The 23,211-nt window shown below is 35.8% G+C and overlaps 1 protein-coding gene across 1 annotated transcript; it reads left to right on the top strand.

Moving 5' to 3' along the window:
- Positions 1-30: 30 nt before the first annotated feature.
- Positions 31-19,318, top strand: LOC104911723 (E3 ubiquitin-protein ligase UBR3-like). The gene is made up of 9 exons (XM_010713727.3): positions 31-170; positions 1,348-1,448; positions 9,250-9,374; positions 12,388-12,495; positions 12,984-13,094; positions 13,834-14,010; positions 15,169-15,378; positions 16,487-16,626; positions 16,961-19,318. The coding sequence occupies exons 1-9, from the start codon at positions 151-153 to the stop codon at positions 17,076-17,078; spliced, it is 1,110 nt and encodes a 369-aa protein (XP_010712029.1). The 5' UTR covers positions 31-150; the 3' UTR covers positions 17,079-19,318.
- Positions 19,319-23,211: the final 3,893 nt, after the last annotated feature.

Below are 23,211 nucleotides of genomic sequence, written 5' to 3'. Positions count from 1 at the left end.
TCAGCAACCCTTGAAGCTGTAGCAGGTTGGATATATTTTGGCTTGCTGATTTTTCTCAGATGGTTTTTATGAAGGGCCCAGTGAAGTTGCTGTGTTGTGTGAAGGTTTATAGCTGCCTTAAATAAGTGAGCTTCCCACCAAGAGAGGGAGATGTTCTCCTGCAGTTTCGGGTGAGAAGAACAACAGAAGAGGAAAAAAGATGGGAAAAGCCTAAGGACTAAGGGAAGAGATTTTCAAAAGAAAATCTGGATGTCTGAAGGCAACATTTAAATTTCCAAGCAATTGAGAGAAACTCAGTAGCGTGTGGTGTTTTCCTTTCCAACGGTTCTATCTGTTAGCCTGAGACTGGTTTCCACAATGGATTTGATCATTTATACTTGTTCCTCACAATGCAACTCCTGTTGTAGTAGCAGAGATAATCATCTCAAACAGACGTCTCTGTCTCAGTTATTCCACTGGCATTTAAACAGCCAGCCAACTAGTGCTGGCACTGTTTGGCAATGGGAGTAAAACTCCAAACAGCTGTTTTTTCTGTGAGTGTTGCAGAAGAAGAAAGGCTGTGTTGCAGAAAAGGAAAGACAATGGGGGCTGTGTTTGGGCATTGCCATACATCTTTGCTTGAGATCTTGATCGTGCTTACCTGTCAATTAATGAGTGGAGAATTCTTTTTGCTTCCCATCTGCTAACATACTCTGCTTTTAAGTATGTGGCAATAAGATAATGTTATTGAATGAATCTGACTAGTTCAGAAGTTTGCACTGTCTCTCTGCTTATTTGCTGTCCTTAAAGCTTTGTGGAATATTGAATGAAGTTTGTAAAACTGGATAATTCCACCTGGCTGCTTGAATCTTCATATCTTTGCATGAAGGAAGGTAAATCTTTTCTGAGGTCTCAGTGTTTCCCAATAGGAACATTCCTTGTAACATCAATGCAATTTGAATTAGTTGTTGTCATAGCATACTTGTGAAATCCTATATTTTGGGGGGAAAAAAAATTACATTACTATGTAACTATGCATTGTATTTTGTTAGATTAGGACCAAAACTTTTAAATGGAAATACTGAATGTTGATTGAGTCAGTATATAAAAATAGCTGGTACAGACAGTTCTTGAAAGTTTTAGAATAACTAGAATAACAAGTTAGGTACTGGAATAGTTAACATCCTTATGAGTTACTCCAATCTGTTTGTAGCATTAAATGAATTTAATGTCATTTAATGATTTGACAGGTTATTGGCTTCTAAAAGCCTGATATAAAATATAATACTATTTAACACTCAGTACAAAATAAAAATGAAGAGTCATATGGTAGAATGAAAAATAATTTCCTTTGGCTTTTCTTTCCAGGCTGATAAGTGAAGAGTTGCCAGAAGTTCCTGTACTTTACAGAGATGTCTCGTCCCTTTTGCTAATCCAGATTTTAACCATGCCTCAGCCATTGCGCAAAGGTATGTTGCAAGAATATGTATATTTAAAAGATTATTTCTGAGTGTGCATTCATGGTGACTTCCAGAACTGTAAACTGTAGCTTGCCTACTGTGCATTCTAAAATAATGTTTCTTCCTTATCTACAGAAGGTGGCATTGAACAGAAATTTTTGCTGTAGTTCGACAGGCTTATCTGTGTCCCTTGTCTTCTCACCTTATCAGTCAGCCTATTCAGTAAAGATACAAGAGCTGAGCCAAAACTATTTCTTTTCCTGAAGAAGTGTCCTTTGTTTGACCTTCATCTCTTTTCTTAGACGGGCAGCTCAATACTTCGAGTTGAACTGAGTGCCTCAGGCTGAAAGTTTGTAATTTAGTTTGAAATTCAGAGTTTAAATTGCAGCACTTGTGTATAATAGGTAATTGCTGTGATGTGGCAACCCTAGTAGAGACAGCATATAAAAAAATTTGGAGTAAATATTAATTTAAGAACCATGGTTATCATCTTAGCAATGAAAAATGTTTTAAAACATAATTTTCTGTATAAAAGGAATGAAAACTTGTCCATCTTGCTAGTAGTATATGCTCCAGGTTATGGTGACTTAGCCCCTCTGCTCTCTGCTTTGATTATTTATAGCTATACCTTGATTTTAAAGAGAGAACAAAGCCATTTTTTAATCTGCTTTGGGATCTGTGTGGCTGTTTTCATGCCTACTGGCTTTTGCTAATTTATAGGTAAATATGAAGGCTGTTTTACATACACCTAACTTTCTGCTGAAGCAAGTGTTCAGTCCTCACTACTGATGGTTCAAATTGAATTAAAACTTGAGCTCAAACAACTTTGTGTGTGTCTGTTAACATGGTGGGTTGTGTTTTTTGGTTCAGTGTATATGTTTATGGACTAAACATGTCCAAATGATTATTAGGTAAAAAATCTGGAGTAGGAAGCATGCTGTTGAAAACACATACCTTTCTGTTTTTTTAAACCAGTTTTAATGTAAACTAACTTTATCTGAGTTAAGAGCAGCAAAATACAGTCTAAACAGAGAAACTTCAGGGAAGGGAGTGGTCAAGCCAAAGTAATTGTTTGTACAAAGTACAAACATTAGTCTTTTTGTAGCTTACATTCAAGCATTGAAGAATACTATTTATGAAAGTCTATCCTAGGAAAGGCAGTGTTCAGTTAATGACAGTAAGGCATCCTGTGGAGAAGTCTGTAAAATACTGCACATCAGTAACACATCTTGATTTTGCTCTTAGCTTTAGTATGTGTTGCATTTGAAAGGTTAAAGGCAGGTGGCAGGAAGATGATGAATGTAACTGCTTCACAACTGCAAAGCATTAAATCCGAAAAAAATTAGCATTTATTCTTTCTAATTTTTGCTTCATCAAAAAAGGCAGAGTGAAAAGATCTTTCATAATACTTTGTCATGAGGTGTAGAATGCAGTTCTAAATAGGTAATAACAGGTAATAGAAAAATAGGTAATAACATATTTGTTTAGAACTTTTGTAATTGGTGTATAGGTCACAGAGTTGAATGCAGATATCATTAATTCTTGGTAGAGAGGCTAGGCGTGAAAAGGTAAAAATGAGTTTTGCTGGGTCGCATGCCAGGCTAGTGACAGATGGAAAAAAATCCATGTTTGACCCTGCTGCTTCCTGAATGTTCTTTGCTGCTTTGAAGTGATTGCAGGTTGTGGGAGCTGTGGGCTTGGCTGATGTCAGCATTCAGACAGGACAGACGCCAGTGTGCTGATAGATAAGTTTGAGTATATTCTTTTAACAAAAGACTTAACACCAACTCTTCTGCAGTGTAGTTGCAGTGTGGTGCAGAACCTGATGGTAATGGTGATGAAGAATTCTTTGGGGCTTAGAGTCAATGAAAGATTTCCTTCCTCTTTTAGTGCTGTCTTTTAATGGGACTAGTTCTGCAGTATTTTTTTTTTTATAGGCATGTTGATGTGTTCACAGAAGCAATATTTGTATCCTTACAGGAAACTAAAATAGCTCAAGTATTAAATCATCTTTCTGTTCATTAAAACTGTTTTTAGAATGGACAAACAGGAGGGCTCTGTAAGGAAGGACCCAAACTTCATCTTTTGCCCTTCGGATACAGCACTAAGAATTGTGTTAACTATCCTATTAACTCTTGGATGGCTGTCAGTATCTTTTACGATCTGACATCAATTAAGTAATAAAAATGCCATTAACGTTCAGCCTTTTCACTCAGAGAAGAAAATTGATCTGGACACATCACAACGAATGCAGCAAATTAAATCCTTTTCTGCAGGAGAAACTTTGTGGTGGAGGTCAGAGCATTTACAAGCACTTAGCAAATTTGTCAAGAAGAGAATGAAAAAGATACAGTATACCTCTTTTGTAGTGTAATCAGCAAAATAGCCTCTGAGTTCAATAAATGAAAATAATTTGAAGTTTTTAATCATTATTTGTTAAAATGCTTGACGCTAGAACATGAGTGTAGCTTTTATAGTTTTACATGCTCAGCATTTTGAAATGTGCACAAGACTAAACACATAATCCATAAAGGAGGTTCTGGTTTAATTTTGTTGCAGCTGTAGTGCAGAGGATGAGCAGTTCACAGTTGGGACTCACCAATGGTGAGTAATAGTAAATGGGTTTTGTTTTTAGCACCTCTAGCTCCTTTCTTATTGAAATACAAAACGGTATTCTGTATGAAGAAAGGTAGTACAGAAATGGAGACAGCAGCTTGTTGGATACTAAAAACTTAATGTCCTTGTAAACCAAATTTACAGCCTTTTGGTGACACAATTCCTACATATTGAACAAATCTCTTAATTAAAAATAAACTATTCTTCATAGTTGCCATTAAGTGTGAAAATTTTTATTGTCCAAGGACCTGACTTGAGATCTCTGGAAACAGGTTTGTATTGCACAGTGTTCGTAGCTTCCACTGGTTTCAAATTTTGTTTTGTAAAATAAATAAATAAAAAAATAAAAAAATCACTGTTACAAAGTACTTAAAAATAGAACAAAACAAAACTGATTCTGGGTGTATGTGTGGCTCACAGGTGCACGGGCCAATGCTGAGCTGGCTGTCAGTGGCCTGCTGCTATCCTTGGTGCCACACATGCAGGGAGTGGCAGAAAGCACAGGCAGCTGGGGGTCCACTGTGCAGCCCGGCGATGCTGCTTGTAGCGCCTGTGATGTGGGAGTGACACTGAGAGTTTAGCTCAACTTTCATGTGCTGTGTAACACCTAAGTTCAGCCTCCACATACCTTGTTTTTATTTCTGTTTTTCCAGCTCTGATAAGGCCTGGATGCTGAAGGGTCTGACCTGCATGCTCTGACATGTTCTCTTTTCTCTAAAGTTTCAATGACATGCAATGAAAGTAGAGCAGGCAGCACCGGGGTGAACATTTAAGCTTTCCTTTAATGACTGGATAAGGATCTTGTCTAAAAATAGGACGAATGTAATCAACTTGAATAGTATCAAATTTGAATGTGGAAGCTGAAGTATTTATCTATATGTATTGAGGCTTTCAGTATGCCTTTCAAAGATTATATAAAGTTCAGTGCTGTCTCTGTTCTGAAGATACTTGTTCAAATAACTGATCAAGTTGTAGATGAGGAAGAAAATTTTCAAAGGCTGTTTATATAAAGATGCCCTTTTGAATTCGCTCGAAGGTTCTTCCTTTTGCTTTCTTTCTGCTGTCATCACCTGCCAGCATATGCTATCTGATTTGCTCACAATTAAACTGGAAGATTGTTGGTAGTGCACTAACCTGAACCTGCACGCTTCTTACACTAATGCTAAAGGTGGGGTTCTTGAAATGTTTCCTATGTAAACTCTATTCTTAAGGTATTTTGAGCTCTGTTTTTAAGGGGCGTTTAATGGAATAGGATGCTGTGAAGTAATTTGGTTCCAAAAATTTTTTTAAAGTAGGAACATAAAAGCATTTCTCAACATTGTGCAAAAATAAGTACAAAAATTGAGTACTAAACTCTCTCACTTACAGTGACCTAGTCTTAGTAATGTAACTTTTAGATTGTCAGAATAGTACTAATTAGTCTTTGTAGATACATACCTAAGTACCTGCTTTTAGTGCAGGATGGTTCACAGTGTATCATCTGCAGCAGGAGGGATCAAGGCATCACAGCCTACAAAACTATACTATACTAGCAACCTTTAGGGTTATTGAAGGGGAAAAAAACAACAGAAGTACACAGGCTCCACCAGGGGGCCATCAGGAAAACACAGTGCAGCATCAACAGAAAGGCAGACAAGATAGCACTTCACAAAGGAAGGAAACAGCTCTTTGTGCTAGATGAGAATGTAACAGCTCTAATGTTATGGATACCTGCATGTGTCAAGTATCTTTCATTCTAGAAATAAGAGATCTCATATAATAGTGGGATGATAGTTAGTCATCCTACTGGTTTTTTTAATGCACCTCTCATAGGATGTTTTTGTTACTAAAATACATGTTCTCTAAGCCTGGGCCCTCATTATACAGCAGACTAGCAGACTATCTCTGAAATACTCCTCTAATTTTATTTATTTATTTCCTGAATATATGCCATAAAATTTTACAGAAGTCAGGACCTCCTAAGAGTAGCCCAGGCCATTCTCCCATATTAGCTGAATGTGTACTTTTGGAACATAATTCTCTGTTCTCAAAAAACTAATTCATCATCATTTATGAGTTATGTAAGTAAATACAACAACAATTTATTTTCAAACATATATGTGAGATATAAAAACCTCTAGTGAATTTAAAAATTAGCTATGAGGTTGAATTAGAGATGAGGAAGAATCATATTTAACAAAGATCAGATTTTAGTAAATGTAATAGTATTAGCATGTTAAGGTGTGCCATGTGAGCACTGTATGACCACAGAAGAAGCTATCTAGAGGAGGACATGGCTGTGGCAGACTGCTGAATGGTGATCAGTGGTCTGATTTTCCTGCTTTAAGTGCAACAAAAATAAATTCCAAGATGCAAATCTGATCTTTGAAATACAGACTGTTGTTACTGACATAAATAATTTTGATAGAACCAAAATCTTTGCAATGTTATATTAGGGAGGAATACCTTGATTTCCACTGAGAGAGCCTTCTGCACACTTTTGCTTCTTCAGTTAGATGTGAAATCATCTTTCAGCTGTTATTAATATAAGCTGTATTCAAATACAGCTGGCAAACAGAACTTTTCTAAGAGGCTCTTCTAGTCAGCAAAGCCTAGAATTTCCAAGAAAAAGCAAAAGACAGAGAGGGCAGCATTTAAAATACAGATGTCACTGCTCTCTATCTCCAGATCCTGCTTGTCTTGTTAGGCCTAGCTCAGAGAGTCTTTTGGGTGGTGTATTCCAAATCTTTCATGCTTCAAGAGTGCTGCCTTCTGTTCACTTGAATTATGAACAATTTGTGGTATTGTTTTGTATTCTAATCAAAACACAAAAAATGCATACCAGTGTTTTAAGCTGAGCTAAGTTTTAATATATCTATTGTTCTGATTTTGAACATGTGACTAAAAAATCAAGAAAAGAACACAGAAAATGTTCTCTCAGCTGAATGTTAATATTTTCTAGTTGAATTGAGTGAATTGTGTTCTACAATATTTTAAGAATGAAGAGAACTATTCTTATTACTTAAAACATCAAAAGTAAAACTTTACATTTTAACACAATATGTAAAGAGGTAAACCAAAGGTGTGAGAACCATTACAGCTAATCTATGCTGATAAGTTAGCCAAAATGGCAACCTTCTTGCTGAGAGTTTGCTTCACCAAAGTTCTTGGAGCCCCTCTTGGTATACATATTTAAATAAGATGTTCAGTTTTCAAAAGAGATTGCAGTTAGGCAAGAGGTTGGGAAGACAACTGGTACTTGTATAGATATGCAATCACACTTGCCTACATTCTCTTTGAATCCTTTCCTTTTTTTAAAGCTAGAACAGCACCAAATATTTTTAAAGTAGACGGCTTCTACAGTAAGCTTGTCTTATGAATGTAGGAGATTGTTAAATGTGAAGTTTTTGCTTCTATTTGACACAGTTTTGTCTGCAGAAAAACAATTTCATTATTGTTTTCACAGATCTTTATTGCTTGTGTCTGCTATTGGCTGAGATGGAACTCTGTGCTTGAGGTCATTTATAGCTGCAGTTGTAGACTGTAGCTCATGCTGAAGAGGCAATTATAAATTCTCTGAGTGCTCATAGTTGAATTTTGTGCATCTCAGCCCAAAAAATTTACTGAAATCTTACCCCTTCTATTCCTCAGAAGGATTTCTATGGATGTAGAAGTGTCAGCAGAGGAGAAAAGTGTGGCCTAGAGTGTTAATGGGATATGATGGATTCCCATTCTGGGAAAATATGGAGATATTATAATGCTACCTGCTGAAGAATTGGTTGGGTGAAGTATAGTGGAGTTTGTTGTCATGTTTGATGTGAACACCTCAGGAAAATAATGCAAAAAAAAAAAAAAAAAGGTAGTTTTAATTTCATCATTAGAAATAATCATTTTAAGTGTTTAAATTATACTTGTTTTATACACTCAATGACATTAAAAGTGTCAAAATCTATCTCTGCATTCATTTGTAAACACTTGTTAAATATAAAAACAATTGTTAGTTCATAAGCTTCATTATGCACCTAAGTCTTAGGTGTGTTCGTTTCAGAAATCAGTAGTGGTTTTTGATACCAGGTAGAAGAAAAGAGAAGGAAGGCATTTCATCTCGCTTATCTCCTTTTCATCTTCATGTAAGAAGCTTGTTAAAATCCTTTGGGGGAAAAAAAATGAGTTTAACCCAATTTTTGTAAGGTGTCTACATAAATAAAATTATTTTGTTTGACTTCAAAGCTTCAGTAGATTTTTTAAATAAAATCTTCATTTTTGTGTACATTGTTTTAATATATTGCTGTTATACTTGCGCCTAAGAAGTGGTGAAACTAATGATAGAAACTTCTTTGATCTACCTGGAGTTTTTAGAAATCAGATCATTTGCAAAGAGAGATACAGCCCAAAGTAAACAGAGACAGTGATTGTTGCTGCATTTTCCTTTCAGAGATGATTACATTCACCTTTTTCCTGTTCCAGTTTTAGGACGTTGCATATCAACTTTGTTAGCTTCCCAGAAAAAGATTTCAAAGCCTTTTTCCTGCAGCTTGTACGTAGGAGATAAGCCCTTTAAATACTATGAAGAAGCATAAGCCAGTAAAGATTTTTCTTTTAAACTAAATTCTAAGACAATGGTCTATCTTTTATCCTACTTCTGTATTCACATGATGTTTGGTAAATAATTATTCAATATAAGAGTGATCTGCAGCATGTCTGATATGACTGGATCCATATCTGAAAGCAGAAAGAAACTGGAGTATGATAAATGTCCTTTGTGCTGTGATTTCTTTACAAAATTAATCTTCCAGTATTTGTATGACTGTGACTTAAGTTAAATTTAGTCACTACCAGTTGGTATGGTAGGATGCTAGCTTACATCTACAGGACCTAGTTGTAGCCATCAGTAGTCAGTGGCTTAACATGAGGCAGCGTTTGGGCAAAACAGAATTTTGTAACATCACCAAGTCCTCAGGAGTGATTACTTCTGATCAGGATTAAGATGAACATATGGAGCAGTGGAAAATTACTTGCCCTTTATTGTTCAGTTCACTAGGGCTACTGAAGTTGGTTTTGAAAGTAAGTAAATATAATGGTTTTATGTCTTTGGATTTTTTTTTTTATACTTTTAGAGAAAAGCAACAAAAAAAAATCTTTAGCTACAGCCTCTGCAGTCAGCATAATTGTTATAAATATTATGTGTTTTTAAATGACTTCCTTTGTTTTACAGAACACTTCACCTGCATTGTAAAGGTGCTGTTTACTCTATTGTACACCCAAGCCTTGGCAGCACTTTCTGTTAAATGCAGCACTGAAGATAGGATGGCATGGAAGCAGTCAGGAGCTCTCAAAAAGGTTGGTTAATTTATTAAAATAATAATGAACTTTTATGAGCTTTATATATATACATATTACATATATACATACTAGAAATGGAACAAGATACCTCTGTTTTACATATAATAATTTGCTGCTTCTTAACAAAAATCCAGTATTTTGTTTCTGCATGTGCAATTTCTACAGGTTTTGCAGGTTTTAGGGAAACCTTCCAGTTCCAGAACTGAATTTCAGCTTTGAGACTATAACTATGTAGTACCACTTTTGAGTTTGTTACAACAGTAAAAAGGTAGTATTCCTTCCTAGGTAAACCATGTGTTGGTCAGATGCACCACTCCTTTACCAGACATACAGGCAGACAAGCTTATTGCTGGAAAAAGTTTTTCTTGTTCACACTGTTCTTGGCTAGCCATCCTGATGTCTCTCAATTTGCAGTCTGAGGTGCTCACGTGAAAGAGAGACAAAGAAGGAATTTAAGAAACACGTGAACTAAATAGGGGAAATATTTCCGTATCATTTCCTTGTCTTTTGATGGCATTTACGAGTTAAAGGGAAGCTAAGCTGGTTGAATCCAGTTCTTACCAAAAGACACAGTTCCCTTAGCCATTCTTCCACACCTTCTTCCCGCACCAGCACTGTCATTCATTTAATCCTTCAGCTAGTCTTCTGCTCAATGGATTGATTAGTCAGAAGGCTGCGTATCAATGGAAAAGATGGAAGTGTTGGGGCCAGGAGAGGAAATGGAAGCAGGAGTATTCCTCTACACAACACCTGGTTATGTTGGCTGTAAGGCGAAAGGCACACTGAGAAACATGACCTGCTTTTCACGTGTAAGTTAGATTTGTAGCTCTCGTCTATCACTACTCCAAGGTGCTGATGACATATGTTGGCCAACACTGAATAATACTACACTTCATTAAATTTCCATTCATGTCATTCTTTCAATGTATTTTCATGTCATTACAGTTTCAAGAACATTTGCTTAAGAATGTTGCTGTTCTAGGTTTTTTTGGTTTTGTTTTGTGTTTTTCTGTTTACTTAAGTGATTCCCAAATGATGGATTGTTCTACAATTTTAAAACATTGGAGGAAGGCATTAAAACATGTTCAAGTGTTACCAGTTTATATTCTTTTGTAGTCCATGTGATAAACACGGGCTGCTTTTTTGTTAGCAGCAGAAGTTTGGGTTTATCTAAACATACATTTACAATGCTTATTTTGCTGTCTACAATGAGAGATTTGATTGTGTAAAAACGGACTTAGGGCATGTGATAGGTAAGCTTGCTACCTATATTACTAAGATGTTTTCTTATGGAAACATAAAAGCATTTGCAGCACGTAAAGGAACTTGTGCTTTAGGCTTGCAAATAATGATAATGTCTCAGATAATGGATATCTAAAGTAGCTGTTTATTTTGATATTGAAGACTGCTCCATTTTAGTGAAATTTTCACTGGCATGCTTGTCTTTGGATGTTAAGACTGAGTGGGAAATTGTAGTATATTAAACAGTACGTTAATGTGAATGGTTCCTGTTATCTAATGTGGTTTAAAGAGCCCAACAAATTAACTTCTGTCAGGTTGAGAATTTTGGCTTTTCTCCTGTGATAAGCCCATTGGAAGTTGACAGTTTCCTGAGTGAGAACGAAAAATAGGAGGTAAATAGGAATGCTGCTCCTGCTGCATATATGCTGCATTGAGAGTCTCTCACTCCCTCTTAAAAACATCCTCCTCCTTGCTCTTGTCTTGTATAGATCATCTGTGTACAGAGGTCCAAGTTCTAACAGAAGCTTGGCTGTACATGCTTAGGTTGATCTCTACATTATCCTTGTATTTTCCTTCTTGACTTCCAGCGCAAGAGCAGTAGTTTTGCAAAAGGCCCACAGATGAGCTTGTCCTTCCCCAGATGTATTTCTGGATTTTCTTCCTCCTCTTCACCCTGCATAATGTTGCTGCATGGACCCAATGTGTGTTGAAGAGATGTCTGAGTGCTGGCTGGTGGTAATTGCACAGCTCCCTCTTTCTCCCAGCTCTGCTGCGGCCCATCTCTTCTTTCATCAGCCATGTTCTTGCTAGTGCCGAGCAAACATAACCTTAGCCTTAGTACTCAGATTAAGTATTTTGCTTTGCATGTGATGAAGGAAATTGTCTTTATTTAAGGAACATAGCTTTTCCTCAGTTTCTGAAGGCCCAAATAGTTTTAAAAGTTTGGTTCAGGCTGGCTTTTTCTTGCATGCTGTCAACGCTTGATGTTTTGATCCTATGATGCCTACACAGATCACACTTTCGTCTTTTGTGGATAATGCCAAGTGAGTGTTTGTTCGATATTCTGGATGCCATACCTGAGCTGAAATCTTTCCCCTCTGTTGACGCCAAGTGGTCAAACCACTAACGTAGCTCAAAACTCTTACTGTGATTTCCCTGGGTACAATTTATTATGACTTGGAAGAAAAGTAATTATGGGAACACAGCTTTCTGTTTCTGATGGCTTTTGTAATTGTTGCCTTTAAATGGTGTGATACAAAGCTAAGTGGCTATTTATTCTTTCTACTAAACATGTTTTTCCTATCTGCAGTAGATACTGTTCATTTCAAACACAACTTTCCTTTTTTTTCATAGACTTGTTCCAATTTACGATACATGGCAAGAGTTTGTAACTTACTCTGATGCATTTTAGGAAAAAATCATTTTCTAAAATCAGTTTTATTAAAATTCAAGTTCTGCCAAAACACCATCTATCCATAAAGCAATTATTTCTAACTTTAAAGTAAACGTTTTTATATTCTCACAGGAAAAAAAAAAGAAGAAATGCAGAGAAAGTGTTTTCATAGAACACTGTTTAGAATATATGTAATTATGAACTAAATGCATTTCCTTTTTGTAAAATTATGCCTTCAATTGTTTTAAATATTATGCAGCTTTATAAGTCAAAATGCATATGCTGATGAAAGGAAAATGTATTTTATCACTGTTTCTTTTACAGGAAATTCTTCTCCTTTTTGTGACCAGGCAATTTTTATTTCTTTATTTTCAGAATACATGCAATGGAGAAAAATCTTGGGAAGTATTGCTGGGTCATGTGGTGAGCGAGCTGTCTATAGGAAAGATATATGAAGAACAAGAGACTGATGAATTAACAGTGGTATTGGCAAATCTCTTGAAAATTTATATAACGTCCCTTTTCTATCTCTTGTTGAAGTATTTCAGCGTGGTTGTTGTAATGAGTTTACTCTGATCTAGCTAAAGACTGCAGTGCCACTCTATTTTCTAGATCAAAGCACATCCCCTTGGGAGAGTTTGTCTATGCAAACCTTTCTTTTACTGACAGTGCTGTGTTGAGAAAGTTATTGACAAATATTTCTTATAATTGTGTGTTCTAATCATATGCTCAAAAAAACTTGCAAAACTGAATGTTTAAGTATCTGTCTGGGTAAGTTCTATGGAGCGGGGCAGGGGGTTGGAAGCAACAAAGTTCTTTCAGATTATTAGTGGACTGCCAGCCTTCAAAACATGTGTTTGATACACTGTACCTTAATGGGAGTGCATGCAGATAACATCTGACAAATACTGAAGTTTCTTACATTGGCAACAGCTTATTCAGAATTTAGTAATTACTTCTTTCCCCCGTAGGTAAATCCTGATTCTGTAGAGTGCTATCTGCAGCAGTTCTGCCTACCTTTCCTCAGGATCACCAGCCTACTTCAACACCATCTTTTTGGTGGGGAATTACCTAGTTGCCAGGTACGGACTGGGAGGGGCACACTCAAATGTATCCATTTAAAAGCTGTTGTTTTGGTTTTGGTGTGTTTTTTGTTTTTGTTTTTTTCCTTAGCGTGTATTAAAGCATTCCTCTGTAACATTATTTCTCTTCTTTGTATTTTTTCCAGGGCATTTTCCCTGAAAAATATTATATTTAAAACAAACAAAACAACAACAAAAAATCCCACAGCAGATACATGCTTGTTTTAACAGGACATACCTATCTGTTTCAATTATTACAGCAGAGCTTTAAAACTTACAATGCATTTGTTGAGATGATAATCTGCACAAAGACTAGACTTCAGTCCTGAGTTTGCTTAATGTCTGTTCATATTTGGGCTTTATTCTTAGAGACAATGCATCAGCAGACAATCGTGTTTAAGCTCTGTGAGATTAAGCTGATTTAAATAGTTTGCTGCTTCCCCATTTCATGGCATTAAAATTCTCACCTACAGCTACAAACTATTTCGGTCTTTTTTTGTTCTGTTTTTCTTATTCTGACTAGTTTTATTTTGAGAATCCAGTTTGAGATAATTTGGAAGAAGAAATTAAGAAATGAAACCTCTTCTGTTTTTGTGAATATATTCTAGTACAATAATGCTAATACATTTACCATTGCTATTGGAATAGAAACATTTTTAAATAAACTGTGTATAGCCTAATATATATAAAAATTCAAAGCACAGGCACTAATCTAAAATCTCTGGTTTTGTATCAAAAGGAAGATGAAGAATTCACAGTTCTTGCAAACTGTCTGGGTCTGTTACCATCTTTTCAGTCATCTGATGAATTCACCAGTGCCTCTTGTCTTGATTGGCCAGTGCCAGCATTTGACATGATATCACAATGGTGCTCAGAGTTGGCTTCATTTGCAGACAGACATCCAGATCAAGTAAAGGTATGTAGCAAAAGTACTTGTGATACAAGTGTAGCTGATGTGGTGCTAATGCAGAAGCAGCTGCTAATTGTTTGACTGTGTACATGCCCTCTTGTGTAGGATCAGAGAATCTGACTTGTATATGAGAAAGACATTGTGATCAGAAATGTTAGTTAGTGGATATGGATTTGAATGGTTACCAAAAGGAATAAGAAAACGTAACTGTTTTCAATATGATTACTGGAAACATTATAACTTAAGGATGGCATTTCTATTTTCTAAGTGTACCCATATTTTCTGGACCTAGAGCCTACTCAGGTCATGTAACAGAAGCTTTCTTCAAAGAAAATATTTAGCAGAAGTTTGTTGTGCCTATTAGATGCTAGTGATATTTTTGAGCATCAAAGAATCGTTTGAGTTGGAAGGATTTAATTGTCATCTAGTCCAATCCCTTGCAGTGAACAGGGTTAGATTAGGTTGCTCAGAGCCTGGTCTGGCCAGGTCTGCAATATCTCCAAGGTCGGGTCATCCACCACGTCTCTGGGCAACTTGTTCCAATGCTTTGCTACGCTTATCATAAAAAAAACAAAAACAACACCTTTTTCCTTATACCCAATCTAAATCATCAGCAATATTGAAAAAGATCAAAATGATAAAAGCTGTTTAACAGTTTACTTATAACAGATAGTGCATCTTCTGCCAAAGATGCAAAAAAAACCCCACCCAAGAACAAAAACAAGCAAACAAAAACAAACAAACAAACAAAAAACACCACGATTTGAATAAGCAGAATTAGGAAGTTAGTTGTGAAACAGAAATTAGAAATATTTCAACACTATAGCTTTTTTTCATCCAGTAGATGTGGTGAGTAGCAGTCTTCTCTTCACGCTCATCTCAGTCCTCTCTGTTTTAGCCATGAAGGTTATTGCACTTAAGTGGTGTCACATTTAGAAAACGTCCTTGGGAAATGGTTAGCACTCATTTTGTACCTGTTACAAAAGACAAAATGTGACCACAGGAAGGGTGTTCAGGCGGAAGCAGGTGACTGTTGCACGACACTTCCTAATAAGTGAAATAGAGAATGACTTGAGAGAATGGTATTCTTCCATTCTTCAATAATCTTGTCTTAGTTTTATATAAGTGAACGTGCAGAACTGATACATTGTTCTTTCTTTCTAGGCTTTGCTTATCCAGGAGCCTAAGTGGGACTTACCACGTCTCCTTCAGTTGCCTGAGAATTATAATACCATTTTTCAGTATTATCACAGAAAGACTTGTACTGTTTGTACCAAGGTTCCTAAAGATCCTGCTGTTTGTCTAGTTTGTGGTACTTTTGTATGCTTGAAAGGATTATGCTGCAAACAACAGAGTTACTGTGAATGTGTACTGGTAAGAGGGATAATTCCAGTTCTGCACTTGGTTCTCATTCTGACAGACATTTTTAACTCCATTGCTTGGTCCTGATGTGCTCCTGATCTCATATGAATGCTTGTATCATGTTTAGCGTTTATTTCTAATAGTTGGACCTAGATTGGATTCTGAAAAACAGTTTTATTAATCTTTTTAAGCCGCTGGCCTAATTTCCCCTTGTGGAAAAACTCTTAAAAAGCTGTTGTGGGCAGTGTTGACACATTGTTTTCATTTTAACCTATTGAAATTTGCTGCCTTCAGAATGCTCATATCACTGAACAGTTACTAGAAGTCTGGAAATACATGGGCTTCACAAAACTGAGAAAAAATTTATAACTAGGGCATAAAATCAAACCCAAATAAATTCCATAAGGATCATGTAATTCCTTACACTTATCTTTCTCTCTTATTCTGCTATTACAGTGGGAGAAGAGAGAAGTAGGCAAAATTTAAAATGCAATTAACAGTTACATTTAAGGTGTATGCTTCATGCAAACAGCTGAAAAGAATTAAGAATGTATGTAACTAATTACATTTTACTTTAGTCAGTGGAGTCATACCCTTTATTTGTAATAAGACTATACAGAAAAAAATACATACTTTACATACAGCAGTGAGTGACATATTGAAGCAAACAGGAATTAATTAAAAAAAAATTAGATTTGTAGAACTGCATACTAGATCTATTAGCGTAGATAGAGAAGGCAAGATTTTTTCTTATTTTCTTTTTTTTTTGCCATCTGTGCAGAATATTTGGTGATTCTAAATGGTTTGTTATACAACAAATTATAAGTATTGTAGAGAATGATTTTGTTCATTTTTCTTATGTAACTCCTAACAGAATATGAGTACTTTCCATTTTGTCATCAGAACCATTTTTGTATGTAAAGTTATGGCAGCACAAGATACAGAGTTCTGGTTTGTCTGGAGAATTTTGGGGCAGGCTACCTTGTCAAACTGTACCCTAGAAAATAATGCATGTTGTTTCAAGAAAATTAGTTTATATTTTGAAAGTCCTTTTTGTTATAAAGTTAACAGAGACTAACAATCTTTGTACTCTTCCCTTTCTGCACTCATAATTCTACAGCATTCACAAAACTGTGGAGCTGGGACAGGAATATTTCTTTTGATTAATGCGTCTGTAATCATCATCATAAGAGGCCATCGTTTCTGCCTTTGGGGCTCTGTTTATCTAGATGCACATGGTGAAGAAGACAGAGATCTTAGGTAATAATTTAATTACAAATACGTTTTATTGTTGCTGCTTTGTGTGTATCAGTTACATATAATGCAGTAAAGATAAAAATCTCTACCTTACTTGAAGAGAAAACTCCCATTTTATGCAAGTTTCTCCAAGAGGGAGAAGGAGCACAGCAATTTTATTTAAAACCAAAAGCCCCCTACTTATAAAAATATATGCTTCTCTGGGGGAGGGGAAGGATGAAATACGAATATCCTATATATTTGTTTATATTGACAATGTTTATAGTAACAATGAAGTTGTTTTCCATTTTATGTGACATATTAATCATTAGTATGTTGTTTTGTTTTTTTTAAACAGGCGTGGCAAACCTCTCTACATATGCAAGGAAAGATACAAAGTGCTTGAGCAGCAGTGGGTGTCTCATACTTTCGATCATATCAATAAAAGATGGGGGCCACATTATAATGGCTTGTAAATCACCATCATCTTCATACCATATCATCGCTGTTACCACGAATGAATGCATCTTGACTGACAATAGCTTTAAATGAATGGGAGTTCAGCTCTTTGCCTCGGGGTAGAGTGGGGAATGGGCATAAAAGGGAAATGGAACTTGGTCAACACGTGAAATTTTTGCATAATATGCTGCTGTTGCTATTAAATAGTCATATAATAATTTGAAATTAAATCCTCAAAATGGTGTGAGCAATGATTGCACTCAGTAGTCCTACTTTTTTTTGTCCGATATTGTTAAGAAGCACAAGTTTTACTTACAGTTGTTTAGAGGCTCCAGGGATAGCTGTCAAGTTTTTATTTTTCTCTGCGTGGAGTTGAGTTTTTAGCAATTTTTGCTGAAACTGTATATGTGTACTACATCTTCTGTGTTGGATAATTTCTTTTGCCTTTCTTGTGTTGGTTTGAGGTTTTTTGCTTGGTATGCATTTGTAATTAGACATGAATTGTACAATGATTGTGAGACTGCATGGTAACAATTGGTCTGAAAGTTGAATTTTAAAGATTATTTCACTTACCACAAGAAGTCTGCTGAAATATTTCAGGCATTACTGAAAACTTATGCTTTCTCAGGAATTTCATACTTTTTTTTTTTTTTTTCTTCCTGACTCTTCCATATCAATTGAATAAACCATTAGTGATAACACATACAAAAGTTGCTGTATATAGGGAATCAGCATGGCACCTGACACAGCAGATTCCAATCATAAGTGTAACAGCCATAAGCCTGTCTCTCATTACAGACCAGACGTATGTTTCAGAATTATTGGTTTGAAAATGTGCGGGCTGTTCTACAAAGGAAACAATTTTGTATCTTTCCTGTCATTTCAGGAGGTTCTTCTATTGCATTTGTTCAGAATAATCAATATTCTTTCTGCTTGGTTTTCCAAAGGACAGGAAAAAGAAACCAAAACAAAAAAAACTCGAGGGGTAGCCTATGTGAACACATAATGCATATGCAGCCTCGCTGGAAGAATGCCAGATCAGTTCATGTTTAGAGGGCTAAAACAATTCAAGAGAACAGGCCAGACTGGACTAAACCCCGCTCTGTGTACACTGGCAGGAAAGATTACAATTAAAATACTGGTATGTAACATATCGCTACTGATGTTTTTCCACAGGTGTTGGACATGTTGGCTATTTCATACAGCACTACCAAGCAGTTCCTGGTATTTTTGACTTTCGTAGCTTGTGTGTAAAATAAAATTTGTATGTGTAAAATAAAAACATCTTATGATAAAAAAATGTATACAATGAAAACAGTTCCCCAGTGGAAGTCATTACTTAGTGAAAAGTGTATAGGAGAAACAAAATGACTGTGTAGTAATCAAGGAGAATAGACAGAAGGAAAAGTGACTAAATACAATGAATTTTTCTGGATAACTGCAACTCAAAAACCCCCCACAATAACGGATGCTGGTTTTTATACATACGTATAAATATATATATATATATTTCAAAAGTATTACAGTACTTCCTGTAAGATTAAAATTACTGTTTCACCAATTAAACAGCTGTGTCTTTTCCAAAATATTACTTTTTTGATACTGTATTATAAGTTCTGCCTGTAATATTTTTGCATTGCTCATTATGAGTATCAGGCCATTTTGTAAGTGTGGTTGAGAAGCAAAAAGTTTCTTTACATCTCCAGCATAACATTATTACAGGGCTCATGAACTTGAGTAATCCTTAGTTTGAAGCACCGATGCTATATTCACACGAGATAACGTATCCAGAATTTGATTACTGTGTTCTATTTGAAATGGAGCGTTCTCTGGTTGTGCATATGGATGTGAATTAAACTAATAGCCTTAACTTTAACATTGGGGTATTTCATAGTGTTTATTTTAGTACTGGTGGATTAGTCACCAGTCAATTTAAAAACACAAAAAAATTACTATGTTGAAAATTGTACTTGAATATCCTTGCATGCTGCTAAACAAGAATTTTGATTTCCCCCATTACTTTTTTTTATCCTGTTTTATGAAGCTAACTTTGAAAAAATAACAGGTCCAAACTAGAGTGGCGTGTGTATGCATTACTCAAATGTTCTGGTGTGATATCCTGTAGGAATGATCATTTAAGTACAGTACATTACTGTAGAATATAAATCTATCTTTAAAATGCATCAGAGAACTACAAAACTAGGAATACAGTAATCGGCATTGTAAGATATGTTAATAAAAGTCTCCTGTCAATCTGTGTGTTGGTGAATTTTTTTTCTTTCCCCCTCAGACATCCAAAATGCAATTATTTTTGAATTCCACACAATAGCCAGGCAGTTATTTGAATGTCAGAATTTTAAGCAAAGTACTTTGTGTAGAGAGTAATTCTGATTTGTTTATTTCTTTGTTGCTTGCATTCAGTTTTGTACGTTTGAATAATTTGGATTATTTCATTTTATGCAAACCTGCACCACTTAAGGCGGTGCTTACTTTTATGCCTGTTATTACAATGTTGCTGCTGCAAAGCACTAACATTAAAATGCTGAGTTAAGAAACTGTCTTTCTGAGAAAGTAGTTCTTGATCATTTCTTCTGTCAAATGTGCTTCTGGAATAACTACCACTGCAAGTTTTTGCATGTATATATTTGTGTATTAAATTTTGCCTTTTTTTTTTTTTAAGACCTTTGATAAATTTGGTGAAACAGTCTTGATTGTTGCTACCTTTGCATAATAGCCATAATAACATCTTTTCTTTTAGTGACAGCCTGAAATTCTAAGTGAGTATTTTCATCACTTCTACAGTAGGAATCTCACTTAACTCACAGTATTGCACAAGAATGTGATGTTTTGCTTTTAGAAAGTGCTTGTTTTGGTCCAGCATCCAAAAAAATGATTTTAGTTTTGGAATCCCGTGAGATCAGTTTGTGCTGTGTGTATGCAGCTGCCAGAAGATACAGTAAATTAGTATGCAGATCTTGGTATGTTTTTACATGGATTTTTCATCTAAGCTGGATTCTGTTGGTCCTGCTTTGCGCTTCCTTGTTTTCAGAGGTGGGGATAGTGAGGAATGGAGACTGAGCATTAAGCTAGATAAGAATGAAGCAATGCTGTCTGCAACATAAGAATATCACAGGGATGGGCTGACCCAGTGTATGAAGGTGCCCAGCTCTCTATTAAATCAGTTCCTGGATATGATGGATGCATGTAAAATGAGAAAGCTGGCTGTGTGGCAGTTCTCTGTTACGTGGATTATTCACTGCTGTCAGTGAAAGCCCATGTTAGAGTTATGCCATCTTTTGGTGGGGTATTGTATCCTGAGCACCTCTGCTTTTTCTCAGATGGGCAGTTGTCAGCCTGCAAGTGCTCGTAGATTGAGAATAGCCTCAGTTGCTGCAAGTCCAAACGTGGGACTTTTTCTTCTGCCAGTATACTGTCCTATCACTGCAGCTATAAATATATATTATATACTAGGTTATATTAGCTATCAGTTCCTGAAAATGAACATGCCTAAGTAGGAAAAATATACTCAGGGAATTTGAACACTTTGAGATCTTACTCAAAAATGGGCAGAGTGGTTTAGTAAATTAATATATTTTTCCCTGGTGAGTTTAGATTTTTCAATACAATAGCATTTGTACTTTCTCATCACCAAAGCTGCTCAGAAGATTTAATACCCCATGTTTCAAATGCTGTTTCTTTGAAATACCATTGAGAAAGCACAGCTGAATGTTGTTAAACGAAAGATAGTTTTAAAAGCTAATCTTACCATCCTAAACAATGATTTTTTTTGCAAATATACTTATGCATGGCACCAGAAACAATGAAGTGAAAAAATATATATATTTTTTGAAAAGCATTTTGAATTTAGCTCTGAGTCCCAGTTAGGAATGTTTCTAAATGAGCCTTCATAAAAGGACCATTATTTATAAAATTGTTTCCTGTAATTTTGTTATTTGATGTAGAGCAGATTGTTCTCTTAATTTGTAAAAACAGTAGCCAGTTCAAAAGAAATCCCTCACATTATTGAATTTAAGAATCCCTTTGTCTGTATCTCTTGTAGTTATCACATGAGTGGTAAACCTTTTCATTTCCTTAGAGCATGGAAACAAATGTTTTAATGACAGGACCTAAAAATATATTTTTTTCTTCCATTACTTGCCATCACAGAGCAAGAATTCTCTAAGATAAACTTTTCCTGTGAAGTCAAGCTCTCTCAGTCAATTCCTTATGCTGCATGTCTGTACGTTTTAGCCAGCTGACCTGCTTGTAGCTCCTGTTGTCTAATACATTTCCCATTGTAGGACTGCTTTCTATTTACAACTGCTGAACTTCTGATCATTGTGACACTGGGCTCATTCCACTTTATTTTTAAGCTTTCAATGGGAAAAAAACTGTCTTCATTTGAAAAACGGTTCTTTTATGTGTGCAGCCATCTCCACTGTATCCATGCATTAGCCTTAAAAGAGATCTTCTAAAGTAGAAATGGGATTGTGTACAGAACCACTTCTCATCAAAACGGAGCAGTGTGTTTTAAGGGATTACATGTGAACAAATGCTTAAAGTAGATAATGAGCCTTTGTTTTTCAGGTGCCAAGGAATATCATTTGCACCTGGCTATTGAAGCCACTAATACAGTTTGTGAGATGTTTTATTTTCCTTCTGTTTCTTTGGCAACCTGGAGCTCTCTCCATGTAATGCAACTTCTTTTTGTGCCTTCATTAGCTACATATTTTATGTGCAACTACCTTATTTGTGTATTATTCCACAACAAAAGAAGCCAAGCAGCTCCTGAAAATCATGTAACAATAGCTGGCAAACAAGATAACATTTTCTCAGAGAGCGTTAAGGAGGGACAACTAGCCAGAGGGTACAGCTTGAAAATTATTCTGAAGAAGCTGTGGCTGCTTGCTTTCTTGCTCTAGTTGACTATTATGTCATCTAGTTTCTTTAGCTGTCTGCTTGAGCCCACTGTTCTTGTCTTGCACTTATGTTGTAAACTCCTTTAGGACAAGGAGCATCCCCTGCTCTGTACTGTAAGTAAATGAAAGTGCTCCTCTGTAATGGTAGGGCAAATGGTGTTATGCAATCCAGACTGTAGGATCTGCCATCATCAAAGGATTGTAAATATGCACATAGGACTTGAGTGAGATATGGTACTTTCATGCTTCCCCTTACTTTCATGCTTTTTTATGTTTTCATGTGTTACTGCCTCTACGCTCAAACATCACCCTTTTCCACACAGGTACTTTGGCAGTAATCAAAATCACCAGGAAATTAAAAGTGCTTTGTTTCCTGCAGCCAACCTTGACTCTTCATCATCATTTATATCGTGTGCATCTGTACATCACCCTGTCTTCTCCTGCCAGAAGCTGCTATCTTAAGAAACAAACATATGCTGAGAGTCAAAGATGCTTATTGCCTTTCGTGAGTTTGGTACAACTGTATTTGTGCAACTGATACTTCCCAGCAAGTGATTGATGTTATTCAAGTAACCCTCAGATACCTAGTTATTCAGAAATAGCTCATAATTATGCTTTATTCCTATTGGATTACTTTTTTCAGTCACACATCTGATAAAGGCAAGACTACGTATGGAAAATAATCCATCTTATACAAGGAAGAAAATATTTAAAATATTAAAATAATAATAATGTAAATGGGTTCTATTAGAACTGCATTTCACTGACTGGGACAGTGTTTTAAACTGTGGGCAGAACTGGTGAATGTTAATCAGATTACTACATATAATTTTACAATTAGTAATTATAATTTGCAGTCATTGTAAAGAGGTAAGAAATACGAAACAATCTCAAGCAGAGGTATTTCAGTAATGCTGTTCTGTGCAATATATTTCCAAGGATGCTGCACATCTATTGTATCTGGTCCCCTGAAATGCACATCAGAAGTGTTGCATTGGTGAATACCAACAAAATGTTTCCCATGGCAACAATAAATAGAAGAAGGCTAAGCCCACTCAAATGATTTACCTTAGTAAGTGTGTCACAGCAATGAGGGATGCTGAACACTAAGGGAACTCATTAGAAAGATACCATGCTTTAAGAAAAAGGAGGCCAGTGAAAAATTGTAGATTTCTCTTAACCCAATGTTACTATTTTAGTAGTATACTGCATAATTGTTTGGAATTTGCAA

Source organism: Meleagris gallopavo, chromosome 7, assembly GCF_000146605.3.
Source record: "Meleagris gallopavo isolate NT-WF06-2002-E0010 breed Aviagen turkey brand Nicholas breeding stock chromosome 7, Turkey_5.1, whole genome shotgun sequence".
Lineage (NCBI taxonomy): Eukaryota > Metazoa > Chordata > Aves > Galliformes > Phasianidae > Meleagris > Meleagris gallopavo.
This window is presented reverse-complemented; position numbering and strand designations above follow the sequence as displayed.

Excerpts from the sequence above, each read along its gene's own strand:
- LOC104911723 (XM_010713727.3), top strand. The coding sequence starts at position 151 with ATGTTCTCCTGCAGTTTCGG. Across the intron at positions 9,375-12,387 it reads AGTCAGGAGCTCTCAAAAAG|AATACATGCAATGGAGAAAA; the intron begins GTTGGTTAATTT and ends CTTTATTTTCAG. Across the intron at positions 14,011-15,168 it reads GACATCCAGATCAAGTAAAG|GCTTTGCTTATCCAGGAGCC; the intron begins GTATGTAGCAAA and ends CTTTCTTTCTAG.